This window comes from Zeugodacus cucurbitae, chromosome 2 (assembly GCF_028554725.1).
Source record: "Zeugodacus cucurbitae isolate PBARC_wt_2022May chromosome 2, idZeuCucr1.2, whole genome shotgun sequence".
In the NCBI taxonomy this organism is placed as follows: domain Eukaryota; kingdom Metazoa; phylum Arthropoda; class Insecta; order Diptera; family Tephritidae; genus Zeugodacus; species Zeugodacus cucurbitae.
This window is the reverse complement of record NC_071667.1, coordinates 82,082,548-82,101,363: the sequence shown is the minus strand read 5'-3', so window position 1 is coordinate 82,101,363 and position 18,816 is coordinate 82,082,548. Positions and strand designations below refer to the sequence as shown.

The following is an 18,816-nucleotide window of genomic DNA, read 5'->3' as shown; positions in this document are numbered from 1 at the left end:
TTAAAGAACGGTTTTACGGTTTATTTAGTATCAGCAAGATAGTCCAGTCGATGTATCTCGAGACGGATGTAGTCCCAATTTTAGCAGTAAGAGGGAGTAAGACAGGTCTCGTTTTTCGTGCTATAACTGTCCAAAATTCATGAAAATTATACGAACACGAACGAGTATAGACGTTTCCTTATCAATTAGACACCCTGAAATATAATTGACCTTAATTCAGTCTACTCAAATTTATATAGCTTCAGCCTTTGCGGGATATCTTTTATTTTTGTTAAGACTAAAAAGCTTGAAAACACATTTTGGACTATTGCCAGACCCTGGTCTAACTAATGTAGTGTAATTAGTTTATATATAACACATTTCACTCAGAAAGCATCACTTGTCACTTGTCAAAACACTGAAGGCTTTCATTATTGAAAATGAAAAATTCTTAAGAGCTTTTCGGAAAGCTTTTGGGAAAGTTTCCAGTACTCGAAAGACTGGCACATTCTTCGAGCGATTTCAACAGATTTTGTTCTTTGATCTCATTGCGGATTTAACAGTCCAACATAAAATACTCCTTATATAATCTAAATTTTATTCAACAACCCCACCCCGGAGCAGGGGTTTTTAATTACCTAACCATAATTGGTCAGTCATTGTACTAATTCTTAACTTCACAGAAGTAAGGTTATACTCCCTCTTAGGATAACTACTTAATCTAACACTGACTTCCAAGCGGAACGCAAGGTATTTCGAGGGTTCGGTGCCTCAACCATCATTATCGTACGGCAGCGATTTCGGCTCTTAGTGTGGTAAATGTTGAAAGTAATTTTTTTGATTGAATTTTAATATTTCAGTTCTAGAAAATACCGTTATTTACTACGTCTTTACAATTTTATAGCATACATTTAGGCGTTGCCCTGCAATCAATTAGACGCCACCATAGCCTGACAATTAAATTTGCTTCGTACGATTTCCGCATGCACTTCCTTCATATTTTTAATGCCATTTTAAATAGTACCGTGAGGCGGGCGAATAAAATAAATAAACAACAACAACAAAGAGTGGCAGTAAAAAGTGGAAAGCATAATTGAAATAAAACAATCAGCAAATATGCGAAAATTTGCATTTCAAAGGCAAGCAGGCCAGGAGCAAGTGCGACTGGCGCCAAGTTTATATGGCTTATATGGATGATAAAAAACAGGAACGTCTATATATACATATATGTATATATTGTAGTATTTTTATTACCATTGTAGTTGTTGTTGATTTTCATTTTTTCCAAGCGCTTGCTGTGCCACTATTATTGTATGTTAAGCGTTTGTTGTTGTTGTTGTAGCTGCCAAATGCAAATGTCATAAAATAACGTCAATAATGCGGCGGAAATAAAAATGCAAAACAACAACAACAATGAAATGCAGTTGAATGTGTGGCAAATGTATGTGTTGTGAAGCCACATGCTCCACACGCGTTGCAATGTAAGCCGACACGCCGAACAACCGAAACGCAGTCGAGTGCTTGTATTTTATAGTATAAATGGAAGGGAGCTGGTGTGTGTTTGAGTGTATGTTTGTTGTTGTTTTGTTGAATATATGAGCTTGAGTTGCAAAGCAATTCGTCAGAGTTCGCGTCAAAAAGCAATTAAATTTTTATTTGCAAATACTTTGCACCGCTTTAGCAGCGCACAATGCAGGGGGCATGTGCCTCTACCCCCAACTGCAACTCAACTACTTGCAACACCTCCATGCTGCTCGCAAATTGCATGTACAATTTGTTGGTGGTTGGATTGTGTGAGTCAAGCATTGCATGCAACACCGCTTTGTTGCACAAACACACAGACAGGCACCTACTCAGACACAGATCTCCGCTCAGACTGACACATGACAATCTGGCATGACAATTTATGCAACAGCAACGACAAGAACAACAACAGCAAAAGGATTGACTGACTAACCGACTGCATGACTGATGGCTTGTCAACAGTCACCTGACTGCCTCTTGTTTGGGGTGTTGCATATTTATTTGTGCGCCGAAGTACCGGAGTTGGCGGCGACAAAAGCTTGACAGAGAGGTGGGCATTTGTGGAATTTTCATAGCAACTCCACAAAAATGTGAACCCACACACCGTTGCATAGCTTTGCACACGAGTGTACTACATGCATTGTAGACTGGCATTCGCACTCGTGTGGCGGCAGTTGCAATCAGGCGACGTCGGCGCTGGTTGATGCATAATATCAACAACAAAACACAAATTGTAATACGAATAGGTACAACAAATGTTCAATGGTGACTAAAGTAACAACAACACGAAAAGTTGTTGCAACATGGCGACAAATGTCAACTGACGAATGTCAATGGAATGTTGCCACACAGAAACACACTCTCATACATAAATTTCCACAGCGTTTCAGGGTTCACATTTGTGATTTTTCAAAGCGTACTTTCTGCTTTCTCATTTACACTGCCAGTTGTTGTTGCTGTCACATTGTTGCTGTTTAAATTGTTGTTAAACAAAAACTCAATTTACACCTACGACACAGCTGTCAACGCAGCGCTTTGGGGGCCGTTAGTTGACTGGCTCACCTTGTTAGAACACACACACACATATATCCATACATACAGACACACACACATATGTATGTATGTACTTCATATGTGTGACACTTCGGGTTATTAGAAGTAATTGTAGCAACGTCTGTTGTCGAGCAATAGCAACAAACACAATAACAACAACATCAACTTTTTTACAACAAAATCGTTTTAATAATGCAACAGCTACAGCAATCACAGAAATCTCCCTCTCTCTCACTCGGGTAACCACCAAGTAATAGAGAGTAAGCAATGACACTGCCAATTCCCCATCGTTTGCTATTTATTTTTGCTGTGTTTTGTTGTTGTTGCTCTTATTCTTATTCGCTTTTATTGCCAACATTTCTTCGTGTTTTTGTCTTTGTTCTTGTGGGGTCTATAAAATTTGTGGCCACACACAGATTGTATAATTGCATGACCATGTGGCAGCAACAACAACAACACTCCCAAATTGGCTGACGAATTTTATTTCGCTTTTCTCTGTGTTATTTTTGCTGTTGTTGTTGTTGTTTTTGTCCTTGATTTTTTCCTCTGCCTTTTCTTCATTTCAACAGTTGCACAAACAAGAAAATCATCTTAGAATTACGACTCCTGCAGGATTAAAAAGTCATTTCGTGGGTGTGCTGACATGTCCAAACCATTGGCGGAGCGGTGTGGGGGAGAAGAGCGTGTGCTGTTAATGGCTGCTTTTGTATACATAACTTCGTTTATACGTATATGTGTGTATGTGTTTCTTGGTGCTGCACTAGTCAGCTAAGCAACAAATCGCAACGGTCATAAAACAACAATAACAAAATGAAACACATTAAAACAAAAAAAACACAATAAAAAGTATTTTTTGGAAGTTTTGCACTACTGGCAGAAATGTGATATTCCACACATACATATGTACATACTCAAGTGGGATTTTGGAGCTACATGCAAACTCATGCGCTCATATGCTTGGATATATGCACCTATAAAGTTTCTTTTGATTGTATGTATGTGTGTGCGTGGTAATTGCTATTGTCGCAATAACACAGCCGCAATTGGTTGCACCCTTGAATATCATAAAATTTGGCTTAAATGAGTCAACAGTTGTTGTTAAACCTAAAGAAAATCACGAATAATTTTGGCAAAAAATGGAAGTAAAAGGGACTCGAGATTGAGCTGGTGAGGCGGCGCCCTTTTTTCTCGATATGATATTGCTATTTAGAACTTTATTCCACACATGTGTTTGCTTCCTTTTTTGTTAGAACTTCCCAATGGGCATTGAAAAATATTGACAACGACCCTAAATGGAACAATCTTGAATTTCTGGCTTTCTAGGTTTAGGTAAATACCAAATTATACACATTATGTTGAACTTTCTCAGAGGTTCTAACTCTAAACACCATCTATGTGACGTTCATGATAGGTTATTGGAAGAGTGCTCGAGAAGATCAGTGAGAGCATTACCGAGATTGTCGTTTCTGGATTATGTCTACTAACATAGTTGTTGGTGTTGTAACGATTATCTATAAATTGTGAAATTAATTGTCAACAAGGTCACATAACGAGAGATCCAGGTCCAGTAGAAATTGTTGTTGAAAGTGTAAAATTAATTGTGATCTAATAGGCAGATAACGTGCTGCTACGCTAGCTACTAGCTAAGGGTGTTAGGAGACTGTCGATGGTCTATCCGGGTCTGGATCGATAACGAATAAATCTGATATGGTCTGTAGATCTGTGGAAGTATAATTTCTCATTCTATTGAGAATATTTAAAGCTATATTTTTATGTTGTTTGAAAACTCGACTCGTTTGTATGAGAAATGTAATAAAATCCTTTCAAATACATATGAAGACAATAAGTCACAATATGTCCTCACTCGTAATTTGTGAGTGGTATGTCCGAAAGTATTCGAAAAAAAAACTGATATAACTGCATATGTTTTATACTAAAGCAAAAATATTTTGATTTCGGGCAAATTGTATTTAAACCACACACATCAATTTCAATTACAACAACGTGGCTTGCATTTTCATTTCACTTACTCACACATAAGTATGAATATTTGCAGGCAGAAAACCTGCTAAGCCTCTAACAAAAGGCAAATATATATGAAAAAAAACAATATTGAAATGAAATTTTTAGAAGGCGACACAACTACAATAAGAAAAACACATCACTAAAATACAATAATTTCTATATAAAGTTTATATATGAGAGTATGAGTGTGTCTGTGTGTGCATAAACCGCAAATGTGGTCACATGCCACCTGCGCTAAATGCACATTGCCACATGTGGCATGCAGCATGCAATGTGTGTGCAAGTGCAATGTCATAAAATATTAAAAATATTATTTTTCACTCTCTCTCTAGCTGGCAAGCGGCAGAGAGAAATCCGCAAAAAATATAAGATATACAAATTTAAGCTAAATGCAGGCTTTGTGGAGCGCATAAGCCTCTGGCGCGTAACTAACAAATCAACGTATATATAAATTCATATAGATATGTGTGTGTGTGTATAAAAAAAAAATTAAATATAATACCCAACAGACTCAATAAACGTGGGTTCAATATTTTTCAAAGTTTTTTTTTTTGCACTTTTTTTGGCAGTTGGAATTGCTTTCGGAGATTTCAAACTCAAACACAGCTATATTCCGAGTTTGCTTTATTTAATTTGAATTTTTCAATCATTTTTAGGGTTACAATTTCTATGAAAACTCTTTGAGTAGAGCTTAAAAAATGCTTTTCACAAAGAATTGTTGAAATATACTTCAGAAATATCATGAATATGAATCTAAAAGCATTTATCAAATTACTTTCCTTATGCAAAGCAAGACCCCCGCCCTCAAGCACTTAATAACCACATCACTGTGGTGTACACCTCCTGACACCGCCTGCTGCGTAGCTCAATTAAATTATTCTATTGGTTTTGTTATCAACGTTAATTTGTGTGTATTTATTTTGGTTGTAGCAATAGTAAAGCAGTCATAACGCCCTAAAGTATGCCACAACGACAGGCTGTGACTGGTAGGAGGGAGGCATAAGTATGTGGCATTGGCCCCAAATGGAAATGTTAATCACCGCGAATGAGCGCCATTTCAACGAATTTTGATTTATGTGAGTGCCGCACACACACACACTCCACCACACTAGTAGAAGAGGCAATATTTACTTACAGAACACAGCGCAATTACAACTTATTATTCATTACTATAGGCGGCTTCATTACTACTGGCGGGGCAGACACAACATTATCACAAATGTAAATGAAAAGTGACAAGCAAAGCAAATGGCTTTAGTTGTACCGTTATGCATAGTTATGTAATGTGGTGGGCCTGTCATTTTGTGTTTGTTTGTTTGACATTTTGCCTTGATTAGTTAAGTTGCTTGTAGCTTGTAGGTATGCCGTTAGATTGTGCAATTAACAGCGCAGAACGTAGCATACTTTAATGCGCCGAATGGTTCAGTGAACCAGCGAGAGCTCTTGTAAAGCCTTTTGTCAGAATTCGATTAGCTTTAAGTAGTTAATTATTAGCCTATTTCGCTGTAATAAGCGCACTAATAATGAAATGTGAATGTACTATTAATGTTTTCATAGAGTTCGAATAATGAGGTCAATGGTTATGGCTGATATAATGCTAATAATCAAGCAAATATGTTAATATTATGACAAAAATATGTTTTTTTATGTTCATGGAAGTCAATTTTATATTGTTTTCGAACAGTTTCAAATCAATCCAGAAGCAATTTTTATGTCAAAAGTAATTATTTTTTCAATAAATGTTTATTGGTTGCCATTAGCGAGTGTTCACTGTAACAAATATCCATAAATAATTAACTAAATTGCGTGCTGGTTAATAAAAAGGCTAGTAATTACTTTATTTGCTTTAATTTATTATCAATTTCATTAAGCAAAAGTTAAACATAGCATACCTTTAGGATGATTTGATGTTAAATGAGGAGAGGACTGGAAAAACAAAGCCTTGAGATATAAATAAAGTTTCAAAATGACAATAAAAAAATAATTTTAAGACAAGTCTTCGATTGGGGTTGCCACCTATCCAAAAAAAAATTCAAACAAAATTAAAATATGATTTTCAATTGATAATCTTCCGCTTGTGACTAATACATTTTGGGAAATGATAATTTAATACAGAAAAAATACAAAGCAAAACCTTAAAAAATGGACTTTAATTATAGAAGTCAAATAACACATTTACTTATCAGACTCGTTTTAATAATTATTTTCATTTTGTTTAAAGCACTGAAAAATCCCTCCCTACACACTCCAACAATCTCTCTTTTTTCATAAAATTAGATCCTTCACCAATATCCACTCAACGGTCACTCAGCCTCAACAGTTAAATGCGTGTAATTTCTACCGTCTGCCTTACTGCCGAAATCATATTATTATATTTTTATTTTTTTCCCTCCATTTCACATTCATTCGTATGCTGCAAGCACGTCGAAAATCAAATACAACGCTTATGGCATAAATTTGTGCTTATTACAACAGCAAAACAAACAAGCAACCGCTGTGAGATCTGTGCGCAAGCAAAGTGCTGGCGCTGTCAAATCACAAGTATTGAAATCTTCAGATTCAGTATTGAATATTTTTGGGCAAACAAAGCCAACCGGACAATGCAATAAATACCAGCAAAGATAAACAGACAAGGCAAATCGCCGGGCCACCGCTGCTGTCCGCTGTCCGCCGTCAATATCAATATGAAGTTATTATCAACGTCCGCTCATCTGCTGTTATTTCACGCTTGGCTGCCTCAAGGTCAGCAAGGCGCTGAGGAAAATGTTGAAATAGTGACGTTACAGATATCTTTCTTTTTTGTTGGTGTTTTATATTATTTTGAGGCAGCTGCTTGCTGTTTTGTACCTTTTAGGATTCGAGGACCGTTGTGAAATTAAGTTTTTGTTGAGGATATAAATTGAAAAGACCTATTAGGAATGAAAATATTATAAATTCAGTATTTTTGGTTTTGAAATAACGGTTTAAATTATTAAAAAAAATTTAAATTTCATAAAAAAGTTAGTTTCTCTCGCCTAATAAATGTTTTGATAGGCAAAAAATATCAACATTTTCCGACAGTGCAGCTTCTTTAGCTCAAATATATTCCAACATCTTCGTTTGTGTGCCATATGTTGCCGGAACATTTCCCTTGCTCAATATACACCGAAATGCCTTTATTAATAATTCAACGTGACCTTTTCGCATTCGTCAATGAATCGAGGCAAGCAAGCAAGCCACATAACTGTATTATATTATTTTCTCCAACGCCATGCAATATTAACTATGAATGAAGAATGGAGCTCAAGAAAACACGCTTGACGACACAAAAGTTCCGAAAGATGCTTTCCACAGTTATATTTAGACAGCTGGAGCTGCTGTTGAAAACCCACTCATAAATAAGTGAATTGTTTTTCATGGGCTGGTGTCTGTCACTACCCGCAAATTATATAAATAAGTGAGTAGTTATTTTGGCGCATTAGTTGATGAAAAAATAAATATTTTAAGACACACATTTGTTAATTAAATTCCAGGATTAATTTTTTTTTTTTCAATGAAAAATATACTCACATGCCACATGAATGAAATCCATTTTTCAAGTCATTATTTTAATTTGTTTACTTTTGTGCTAAGCATGTGCCAACTTGTCAACAAAAAGCTGATTTTAAACCGTGCTAACGGCACTTCAATTCCACAACACAAAATACTCCTGTTTATTTGCTCAAATCTCAGTTGACACTCGCTAATACTGGTGACGGTTGCATGCGAGTGATTTTCTGTTTGGCAAGCGTAACTAAAATAGCGTATTCGAAATCGCTTTTGGCATTTTTCAAATTCAAAATACAATATGTAAATGTGTGTATGTGAGCATATGCATGAGTAATGACACATATCCGGTAATTTATCGCCATTCAAACTTGGTGTGTCTAAACAATTTGTGTGCGATGGCCAAGCCAGAAACGAAAAAAAAAACAAAGAACCAATGAATGACATATTTTGCTTTTGTTTTTCATTTATTTAAAATTTTTTTCTAAAACACACAGGGTTTTTCAAATTTTCACACACACACCTATAACAACGCCAACAACAGCTGTTAGCGATGTTTCAGCACTCACACATCCGCTCACTCCCTCTCCACAGTCACTCTAACTGTCTTTGTCGACGCGCTGATTTGGCTAATAGCTCTCTATTGCCATGCACACAATCACACACATACATCTGCCACCATTTGCCAGCATGTACACATGTACCACGGTGTACGACATGGCGTATGAGTGCTTTGCGCTGCTTCATTTTGCATGTCGATGACAGCGAAAACCTTTTAAATCCTTGTTAAGTTGCCTAAATGCTGCGCAGCAACAAAACAACGAAAAAATGCCGTACAATAAAGGAATTGATGTGGTTGACAGTAGTCCACACAAATGCAATATACAAACACACGCACATATACATATAGACACACATCTGCTTGTATACTCGTGAATATGTCTATGTGTTTGTGCAAATAAAAACTTCTAAATGCTAAGTTATGTATTTGCATATATCGTTATGCATATATTTGTGTACATACAAACCACAAGTATATCCATTAAGCGACACACACACACATACATACTAACACATGTTTGTGTGCATGTCTGTATATATAGATATGCTCTGGTATCTTGCATGTTCTGTGCAATTTGTCCTCGGTGACATGAAACAACAATAAGAATATTAGCAAAAAATATAAATTTATGCTGATTGCAAGCTATGTGCCGTTGGTTTGGTGTGTGCTGGGAGTTTGTGTGCGTTCAAAATAGGAATAAAGTGTGACAAAAGATCTAGCCAAATGTACTAACTAATGAGTTTGTCTATATATTTTATACTTATACTCATGTGCGTATTTCTGCTTTTGTTACCCAGTGAGCGTTTATAGTAAGGAAAAGCTCAATTGAAAAAACGCTTTTTTGATAAAAAGTTAATTTTTTTAACTGATGAAAGGTTGATCCTTTATTAAGGATCGATTCGCTTGGTATCAAGTTGAATATTATGAAGATGTATGACTGTATTATATGTGTACATTTGCCTTATAAAGATTACGAAATCATTTCATGGAAACCAGTCATGTTTCGAGCCGCTAGATGGCGCGGTAGTGAGCTTACTTCGAAAAGTTGTATTGCATCAGTTTTCGATTAAAAAAAATTCCATTATTTATTATTTTACAATAAAAATCGTGATTTTCTAAACTTTACGTTAAGTTATATTAAAGGGTTGATCCCTGTGAAGCAGAAAATCCCACTGGGATAGCGAAAGACTGTCCTTAGTGATATCGCGAACTCCTCAAAAAGAATGTCCGAGATACTGAAGTGACGACAAAGCGCTTTGAGCCTTCTACAAATTTGTACAGGCAACTTATTTGTACTCGGAACAGTTCAACTGGTTTCCCGAAGTTCGTCCTGAAGGAGAAAATGTCTCGATGTCTCAATCTTCCTGTAGATTTATGTAGATTATAATAATGAAGAAAGCTACGAACCATGATTTGAAGACAATAAGATCTCTTTGTAAGTTTCGAAACCAGGGAAAACAAAAGTTTTGTTGTTGTTGTTTCTTTAATACAAAATATAAATATTTTTACATTTTTCTGATCAAGGCTGCCATTTTACAATTCGAAGTTTGCTTAGAGTATAATACTATACTATCAGAACCAGTGGGTTGTGATAGACTAGAGTGTAAAAGAGACTGTTAAAAAGCTTCCACACAACTTGACTGAATTGACGAAAGAATCTTTTAATTTAATAATCCTAGATTCCTTGGAGATCCAATAGATCTAATATACCGAAAATTTTACTCTGAAATAAATTTGGGTTTCAGGAAATCTGAATATTTGTATCTAAAATCTTAGGAGATTTTTACACTTAAAATATTTTTATAAGTTTTTTTCTAACCTAAAATAATAAAAAATATTTTTTTGTCTTTGCAGGTATGTAAAACTTGATGAAAACCTTTCCAAATACCCACAGGTTTACAGTATTGTGATAAAAAAAATACTTCATATATATATAAAGCTTGATTTATTAAAACAAGTTGAAAAGAATTTTTCACAGAATACAATACTCCAAATAATTGTGGAAATATATCTTATACTATAACTCTACGCAAAATTTAAATTTATATCCTTATGATGGACTACTTTCCATGTTCTAATGCATGACATTTCCTAATTCGCTATAAGTAATGCCTTCCCTCTTCTATATTTATCACATCAAATGGCTTATGAAGCATACAAAATATTGTCGTTAAATAAATAAATAAGCAAATGAAGATTAAAATGAGTATGAATATGTCTATAAAATCTCTGCTCGTCTAAGTGGAAAATATGTGAAAATTCACACGAGAATATATTGCCACAGCATACACATATACATATCTGTATAATGGTATATGAGTATGTATACACAGTTAAGCCGACAAAGCAAAGCGACAGTCTTCAAACAGTTAGTTAGAGAGGGCAAAAGCCAAAAGTAAATATAGAGCAACAATATGAAGATATAAAACAACAACAAGAAAAATAATAATACTAAAAATATAAACACAAGTCGCATAGTAGTGACAAGAAAGCTGTAGATTGTGGCATCCACAATAATCTAGATGCGGTTGCAAGGAAAACGTCAAATCAACGAGTGAAGCTGGAGCGCTCGTTAGGGAGTGAGGTGTGTGAGGTTCACATGCCGTTTGTTTGCATTTATTTGCATGCTGAGTGTGTTGAGTATTTGTATTTGTATGTTGTTAAAGTACACCTACAATGACAATAATAACTGTAATCAGCATGCAAAGGCACTCAGCAAATGTAGAAGAGACAAAGGCACATAAATAGAAGAAGTGTTAAATGTAATTTAGGTAAGTACTGCGACTGACAAGCAACAAAGGCACTCACTTGAAGGCGGGTGGATGGGGGAGTGTGGCTGTGAAGGTGGAGTGCTGAGTGAGGTGTAGAGCTGAGTGGCGTGACTGCATCATGTATAGAGACACTGTGTGGCCGCACAGGTGCAATATTTTTAAATTAAGCAAAGAAAATGCCAAACAACACAATGGAGAGCAACTAGCGTGCAAACAAAATACAAAATAGCGTACGTAGTGAGTTTTAGTGTGCAACAAAAAAATTTAAAAATACAATGAAGTGAATGTGGAGAGTAAGATGTGTGTGTATGTGGAGTGTGTACTTTTGATAATTAAGATTTGTGTTATTTTATTTTTAATGGAAAAGTGATGCAATAAAATGAAATTAATTCCCACACATAAAAGGCGGCGTTAAAATATGCTTTTATATAAATATAGATGTATTTGCATATTTACTTTCAATTTACACTTTCATGCGGCACCTTCACCACATACAAAGAGCGGGAATCAAATTAAATGCAAATATTTTAAGCTTATTTTAATATATTTTTTTTTGCTACTGGAATTTCAAATAGAAAACACTCGAAAGCTGAAAAAACGTAGCGAAGTGCATAGACGAAACGCACAAGTCCATAAAACCATAAAATAATAAACCAATACACCAGTTGTCTTTGTTCTTTTAAAAATGTCTGGGAGTGAGAGAGGGAGCGCATTTATCATTTCGTTTGCTCATTTAAATTCATTAAGTCTATTTTTGCAGCTTGGCTAACTAATTCAATGCGTGAAATGCCGAAAAAAATCACTTTATGTTACGAAAAGTCAACAAAGCATTCTAAAATGCGAAACTTTTCTCGACCTTGACTTGTTTTTACTTCCTACGGCTTTTAGCGGATTAGAACGCAAACTTGCAAAGAAATTTTAATTTTCAAAGAAACACCAAAATGGCAGGAAATTACCACAATAATGTTTGGTCTTTCATTGGGGAGTTTTTTTATTTATGTGTTGGGTCTCAAACCCTGCGTACAACTGCAGAAGCGGGCTTCGCCTTCTCACTTTAGCACGCGATCAAACGGTTGACTGTTGGCTACACAGAGGATACTTGGTCTAAAATCGGAAGTCGTGAGCTGCTTGAGTCATATGCAAAAGAATCGTTTCTGGCCACTCCCAAGTCTATGGCAATCAGAAACTTTCCTCACTTGCGTGTACTTCTACATATGACCTTATTCCCCTACACACCACAATAATACCGTTAAATTTAGAAAAAAAATAGTTAGACTTATAAGGGCATTATTTTCCTAGCATACGAGGTGTGTTCAAAAAATAACAGGAATTTTTCGTTTTTTAAAAAATGAAACTATGCATTCATCTACATTAATGTTAAAAATAGTACCTTCCAATCGTCGAAAAACTTCTCAAACTCTTTTCTTTTTGAATAGTCTTTAGTTAAAGACTTCCCTTCATTTTTTTGAACACACCTCTTATAATAAAGTCTCTTCAGTGTGATTACGTCAACTACGACTACATCGCCGCTATCTCGCAAGTCTTCAGCATTCACTTCGAATCAAAAGCAGGAGCTCACGCGCTGTTTCGAACTATTTCGCTATTCAAAAGCGTTGACTCTGGCAGACGCGCGCCATTTATCACAAAGTCGATTCCGCTAAGCGCTCAGCCAGTCAAGTTGGGTAAAGCAAACGCCTGTAGCAGCATTATCACCTCTGGTAGCGCGAACAAAAGTGAGGAGAAGCGGTGGCGCCGTTGAACATGTGACATTGAAAAATTTATTGCGCTTTTGTGGCGCTCCATTCAACCCAATTCCCAGCTTCTGCATCTAACAACAAGAACAACACGCTTTAGTTGTATTAACAGCCAGCAATTCACCGTAAACGCAATACAATCAAGCAAAACACCCTTTCAAGCGCGAGCAACAGCAAAAATGTGTTGCAATTGATGCGGTAAATGAGTGTACGAACGAAGGGACGGGAGTTGGAATTTCACACCCTTTCGCGCGCAAAAACAATGCGAACTGGCTACGGCATGAGCTACCGCTTGAATGATCGGAATAATATGTTGGTGTTCAGATAAGAGTTTTATTTCAAACGAATTTTCAACGAAGTTGGAAGTTAGTCAAGAAGTTAAAGCTGTTAGTAATAAGCTATGACTACCGTTAAACTTCCCTCTGATTAACTTAAAGAGCAAATGAAACTAGAATTAGCTGCTTGCTAGAGTAAGTAAGAGTGTCTAAACAAAATATATTTTCCAATAAAAATTTTTAATGGCATTTATATGAGTGTGTGCCATTTTAGCAACTCACCTTCATTTAATTACAATTCTCCTAAAACACATTTATAAAAGCAACAATTTTATTTTATAATTACATAACCTAAATTCCGGTGCAGCGTCAATTTGATGTAATTCCATTACTGCTTGCCTACTCCACGACGACCTTAGTCGCACGCCAATTTGATTTGTTGCCTGCGAAAGTGACTTAATTGCTCAGTGTTCACCTTTTGCGTGTCCTACATTCAGCGCCTTTGGCTTGCACTGTCACTCTCTTAATTTAATACTCACTCACTTTGTATTCGCACAGTCTTCTCGCAACGCCTTTACTACTTGTGCCGTCTTTTTTTCCTTGAATGGCTTCCATTGTGCGCTGAAAAACTGCCACTTCAAGGCGAACACTGTTCTCTGGGTGTGTGTGTTGGAGTGTCGCTCTCGTACACTTTAAACACTACCGAAGAATATAATTGTTTTCCATTAATCAATTACACTGCACTCACAGCACAAGCTCTCTGTACCGTTAGCGCCTTACGCCACACGCCTTTTACGCTGTTGCGACGCGGCCTTTACTTTTGTTGACGCACAGCATCGCGTGAAGCTCACTCACTTCAAAGGCGAAGCTACTTGAGAATTCTTTCGTCTTGATTTATTGCTCACACAGTTTATTGTTGTTGTTGCTCTTGTCGTGTTTTTGGTGTTAATGGAAGGTGTCTTTAAAGATTTACCATTTTGAAGGGGGGATGCCTGTGAGTTGTTGAAATAAATAAATTAGCATCTTTTGAAGTTAATTGGCGAATTACTGTATCCTTTGCGCTAGTTACACCATGCCATAGTTGCTTATGTAACCATTAAATGGGCTTATGCAACAAGCTACTGCTTTGTGGAATGTAAATTATGTCGAGTGGATGAGTTAAATTATAATTTATAACTGTTAAGGTTGAGTGAGAGTAAAACTCTTAATTTTTTGCTTGTGCGATAGTAATAAATTTAATTGTAATGACAAAGATTTAACCATTATTCAACTTTCAAAAAAGTCTTTCTTAAAAAGCTTTAATAAAAAAGCTCTCTAAAAAAGCTTTGAAAAAAAACCATCAAAGTTGAAGAAAGGGATCGTTTTTATTTGATTAAAAAATAGCTTTTAAAAAGCTTTAATAAGAAAGCTTTCCGAAAAAAGCTTTGAAAAGAAAGCTTCAAATTTTGTAGAAGGTATACATTTTAACTGATTTTTTTGTGATCACGCTTAAAGTATGCCCTAAAAGCTTTCTAAAAAGCTTTAGAAAAAGCTTTAGAGAAAGTTTTCTAAAAAGCTTTCAGGAGAAAGCTTCAAATTTCGTAAAAGTGATCACATTCGTTTGATTTTTTTTTTAATTACAGCCCTAATGTATGCCCAAAATTAAAATACATATACCAATATAAGCTTTAAAAAAAACTTAAAATTTGGTTAATGGAACTTTTATTTAATTTATTTAGGTCACTCCTAATGTATGACCCTAAATGTTATATTTATACAACTCTAAAAGTTGTAAAACCCTCTATGACAACACCCAATGCACTCCTGTGTACAGCCATAACATTTTCCCCCCAAAATAGTTGCGCAATTTGCATGAATGCTGCCACAGCGAACAGCTTTTACTACTTTAGAATATTGTAATTTGCATTGCATTTGCCACAATTTGCAAATTTATGCGACAAATCAACGAAGCGCGCAACGCATGCGACAACATATGTACGCCGACGATTTTTACAACAACTCGTAAAATGTTGATTGCTTTTAGGCGCACAAGCGCAAGGGCTCGCATTTGCACGCACTGACGAAATTAAATCATTGACGGGCTTGTTTGTGTTGTTATTATTGTTATTGCGCTGCTGCAAATGTTGTTTTGTGGCTTGTTTTTGTTTTTGTTGCTCTTTGTTGTACAGCAACAACAACCAACACTTATGTAACATATGCATAAAAGCAAAGTTCTGGCACAAAATGTCGTCAGTCTATAAAAATCCACGTAGGAAACATGCGTAAAAACTTCAAATATAAATAACAAACGAAACACAAGCAACAACAACAACAAGGGAAAAGACTGCTTTTAGGCGGAAAAGAAAAAAAGAAAGTCCATGGGAGAAGCGGAAACATCACGGAAGTCAGAAATAAACACAGAAAACTGTTGCTGTCACTGAGCAAATGAACAAGTGGAAATAAAAATGGAAGAACAACAATAACAACAATGCGGCAAGTTAAATATGGACACATGCACGAAATATGTCAACCGGTGCCAACGAAAAAACCAGGAAGGTAAGGTGAATGCTTCCCGGCAGCTGCTGCTGCTAGCCTGCAGAGTAGGGGGAGTGTGCGGGGAGTGGAGGTAGATGAAGTAATATTTTCATTTCATTTGCACCTTATTGACAAGTGACATGAAATTGTAATTTTTTCGGCTGTTGGCTGCGGTTGTTGCTGCGACAGCGACGTTGGCAGCGGCAGCAACCGTATTTATCGCAACGCCAAACATGATGATGATTTTAGCCATGGCGTTGTTAAAAATAAAGTAATAAAAGCCGCAAACACAAACACCAACAACAAACATACATATGTCAGCCGTGGCTCATGGAGTCATTTCTGCAATGCAAAAGTCATAAATTTCCAACAGTTTGACATTTGTGAGTCATTTCGTTTGCTCGTTTGCCACTCGTATTGCCGCCGCCTCTTGTTGTTGTTGCACTCGCCTAGCATTTTATTGTTGTTGCGCTCGGTGCATTTGCACCCATTTGCACGGCTTTCAACTGCTACTCCAGCTGTTTTGCATGCCGTTTGCACTGCATTCGTTTCGCCTTTGTTTTTTACGATTGGGCTCTCCTTTGATACAATCATTTCGGTTGTCCGATCCATTTGTGTATATATTTTGGTTGCATTTCTGGTTACCCGCACGAATTTCGTGATATGCGGCGAGCATATTTTCCGGTCATAAAATTCGTTTTTACCGCTACTCAGTTGAGAAGGCTTATGTCGCTGTGGAGTGGGGCCTGTGAAATTATTATTGTTATCGAGTTTGTTACATTTATGTCAATTTTATCCAGTGGGCTTTTCTTTGATTGGCCGCATTAAATTGCAGATTATGTACGGAAGTTATTGTACTATATATATAAAGATTTCTTACGATGTTACCCCACCTAAAACATTTCAAAAATATTAAGACATTCGCTTTGGATAACAAAAATGTGGAATTCTTTTTGCCGTTGGAATCAATAATATTTCCATTAAAGTTGAGTTTCTTAGTGATACATGAACTAATAAGAGTTATACACTGACCAATTACGTGATCGTCCGATATATATTATTTGAGGGACACTAAACTCTGAATGTTTTCAAATACATCTTTGACCATGTGTGGCTCGCTAAAAGTTTTCAGGCTTGCTTTACTTTTCATAGAAGACTAGTATTGGGATCCCTCCTACCGTTCTCAAAATCAATAAAAGACATCTATAACCAATATGTGACAACCATAATGAAACATTTATCCCGCGAATGGGAATGTATTCCATAGTTCTTGTTTCCAGACAATCTCTCACAATAGATCATCATGAAGATTGTTGGTAGTATACGTAATACCATTTCCTATTCGATCGGCGTCAGGCCTAACTTATACCGAATTTCTACAAACTTACCTAATAATAAGTTAACTTATAACCCGAGTAATAGGGTTTATGGCGGTCGGATAAATATACTTGTTTGACTTACTGATCAGATATGGATTTTACATTGCTACACATAACGTCTAGAGGAGTAAAAATAGAAAAAAACTACATTGATCCCACGTCTCTTAAAAGTATAAAAGATATGTTCAACTGCAGTGAGAATAAATGAAACCAATCCGAACTGATTGTAGAGTCGAAAAAAATTAAAGAAAGAATTCAACAACTTGCAACATACCTGTGAAAGCCCAAAAGGCTCAGAGAAACTCACACTCCCGCTGGAATAACATCTCACCAAAAAAAAGTTCCAACTTATCAAAAGAAACCCTTCCAAATTGGACAGTTCCTATTTTACTGCCAATTGACTTCACTTAACACCGTAAGCAGTATGCGCCCAACGCCTACATCGAACAACGCTAAACCTCCTCACCTCCACTTGCGCTTAACGCGTTGAAAGACGACTAGTTAAACTTTGTCTTGATACCGCTTGAGATGTCAAGAGTTTGTAGATTTATTTACTCTCGCTACTCCAAGTTGAGCCCTTTCACCCACACAATCATTTGACTTCTCGCTTTATGTGTGAGAAGAACCCTCTCCGCTGCTAAAAAAAAACGGCATGCGAAATGACCAGCACAGGATGAGTTGGCGAACGCATTCACTGACAGCCATGCCAGTGAATAAACAGTGAAGTCAGCACATTTAAAATGTAACCAAACAAGATTTATTAGACTTTATTTCTTTTGTCTGGCTGTCAAACGTTTTCAGGGGTCAATGCGCCCCAAACGCAACTTTTTCGGGCGCTCACAATAAATTGTGGCGTTTCATTCGCAGTTTGTTTTGTTCTCCACTGGTCCACGCTGTTGATGTTGTACGGCTAAATGTCGATGGTGCGCGCTTTGAGTAGGGTATGTTGGTGGCATCAATGTGGATAATTGCGGATGTTGTGCGTTGTAATGAAGTGAAAGTATCGATGTTATGGCGCGAACTCTTTGCTAGAGAAGGGAGTGGCAACAGGACTTGACTTGAATTGAAAGATAATTTTTTATTCCTCGAGCATTTGAGATTGCGCTGAAGAGATAAATGTTTTTGTTTTGTGTACGATTGGTGTGATTGGTGCAAAGGTTAAAAACCAGGAAAATAACTATTTAATTATTTATTCTACTGCCATTCAGAAGCGAATTCCAATTTTTATTTGTAAAAGAAAATTTTTGGAATTTTATTTCTATTAACAAAATAAGTCGTGTGATGACTTTCTGATCCCTTAACTCTAATATTCACACCTTACTACACTAAAATTAAACAACGTTGTATACTGCCATCAACATCAACCCTAACTCATTGCCTACATTTCGGCGTATTTCTAAATTTATATTTCTGTTAAATTAAGAGAAGAAATCTTAGTCATACAAAAAATTTTTC

At 36.2% G+C, this 18,816-nt stretch overlaps 1 protein-coding gene across 3 annotated transcripts in view; it reads left to right on the top strand.

Moving 5' to 3' along the window:
* The window catches only part of LOC105219960 (sterile alpha motif domain-containing protein 5), a 277,220-nt gene that overhangs the window by 180,500 nt on the left and 77,904 nt on the right, over nucleotides 1–18,816 (top strand). Inside the window, exon 3 of one of the 3 annotated variants that reach the window (XM_054226157.1) lies at nucleotides 10,523–10,625. The exons of the other annotated variants lie outside the window; for them this stretch is intronic. Coding sequence (XP_054082132.1) covers nucleotides 10,523–10,537 — 15 coding nt within the window. The 3' untranslated portion in view covers nucleotides 10,538–10,625. Of the gene's footprint in view, nucleotides 1–10,522; nucleotides 10,626–18,816 lie in introns of those variants that run through there. 3 annotated transcript variants of the gene reach the window in all.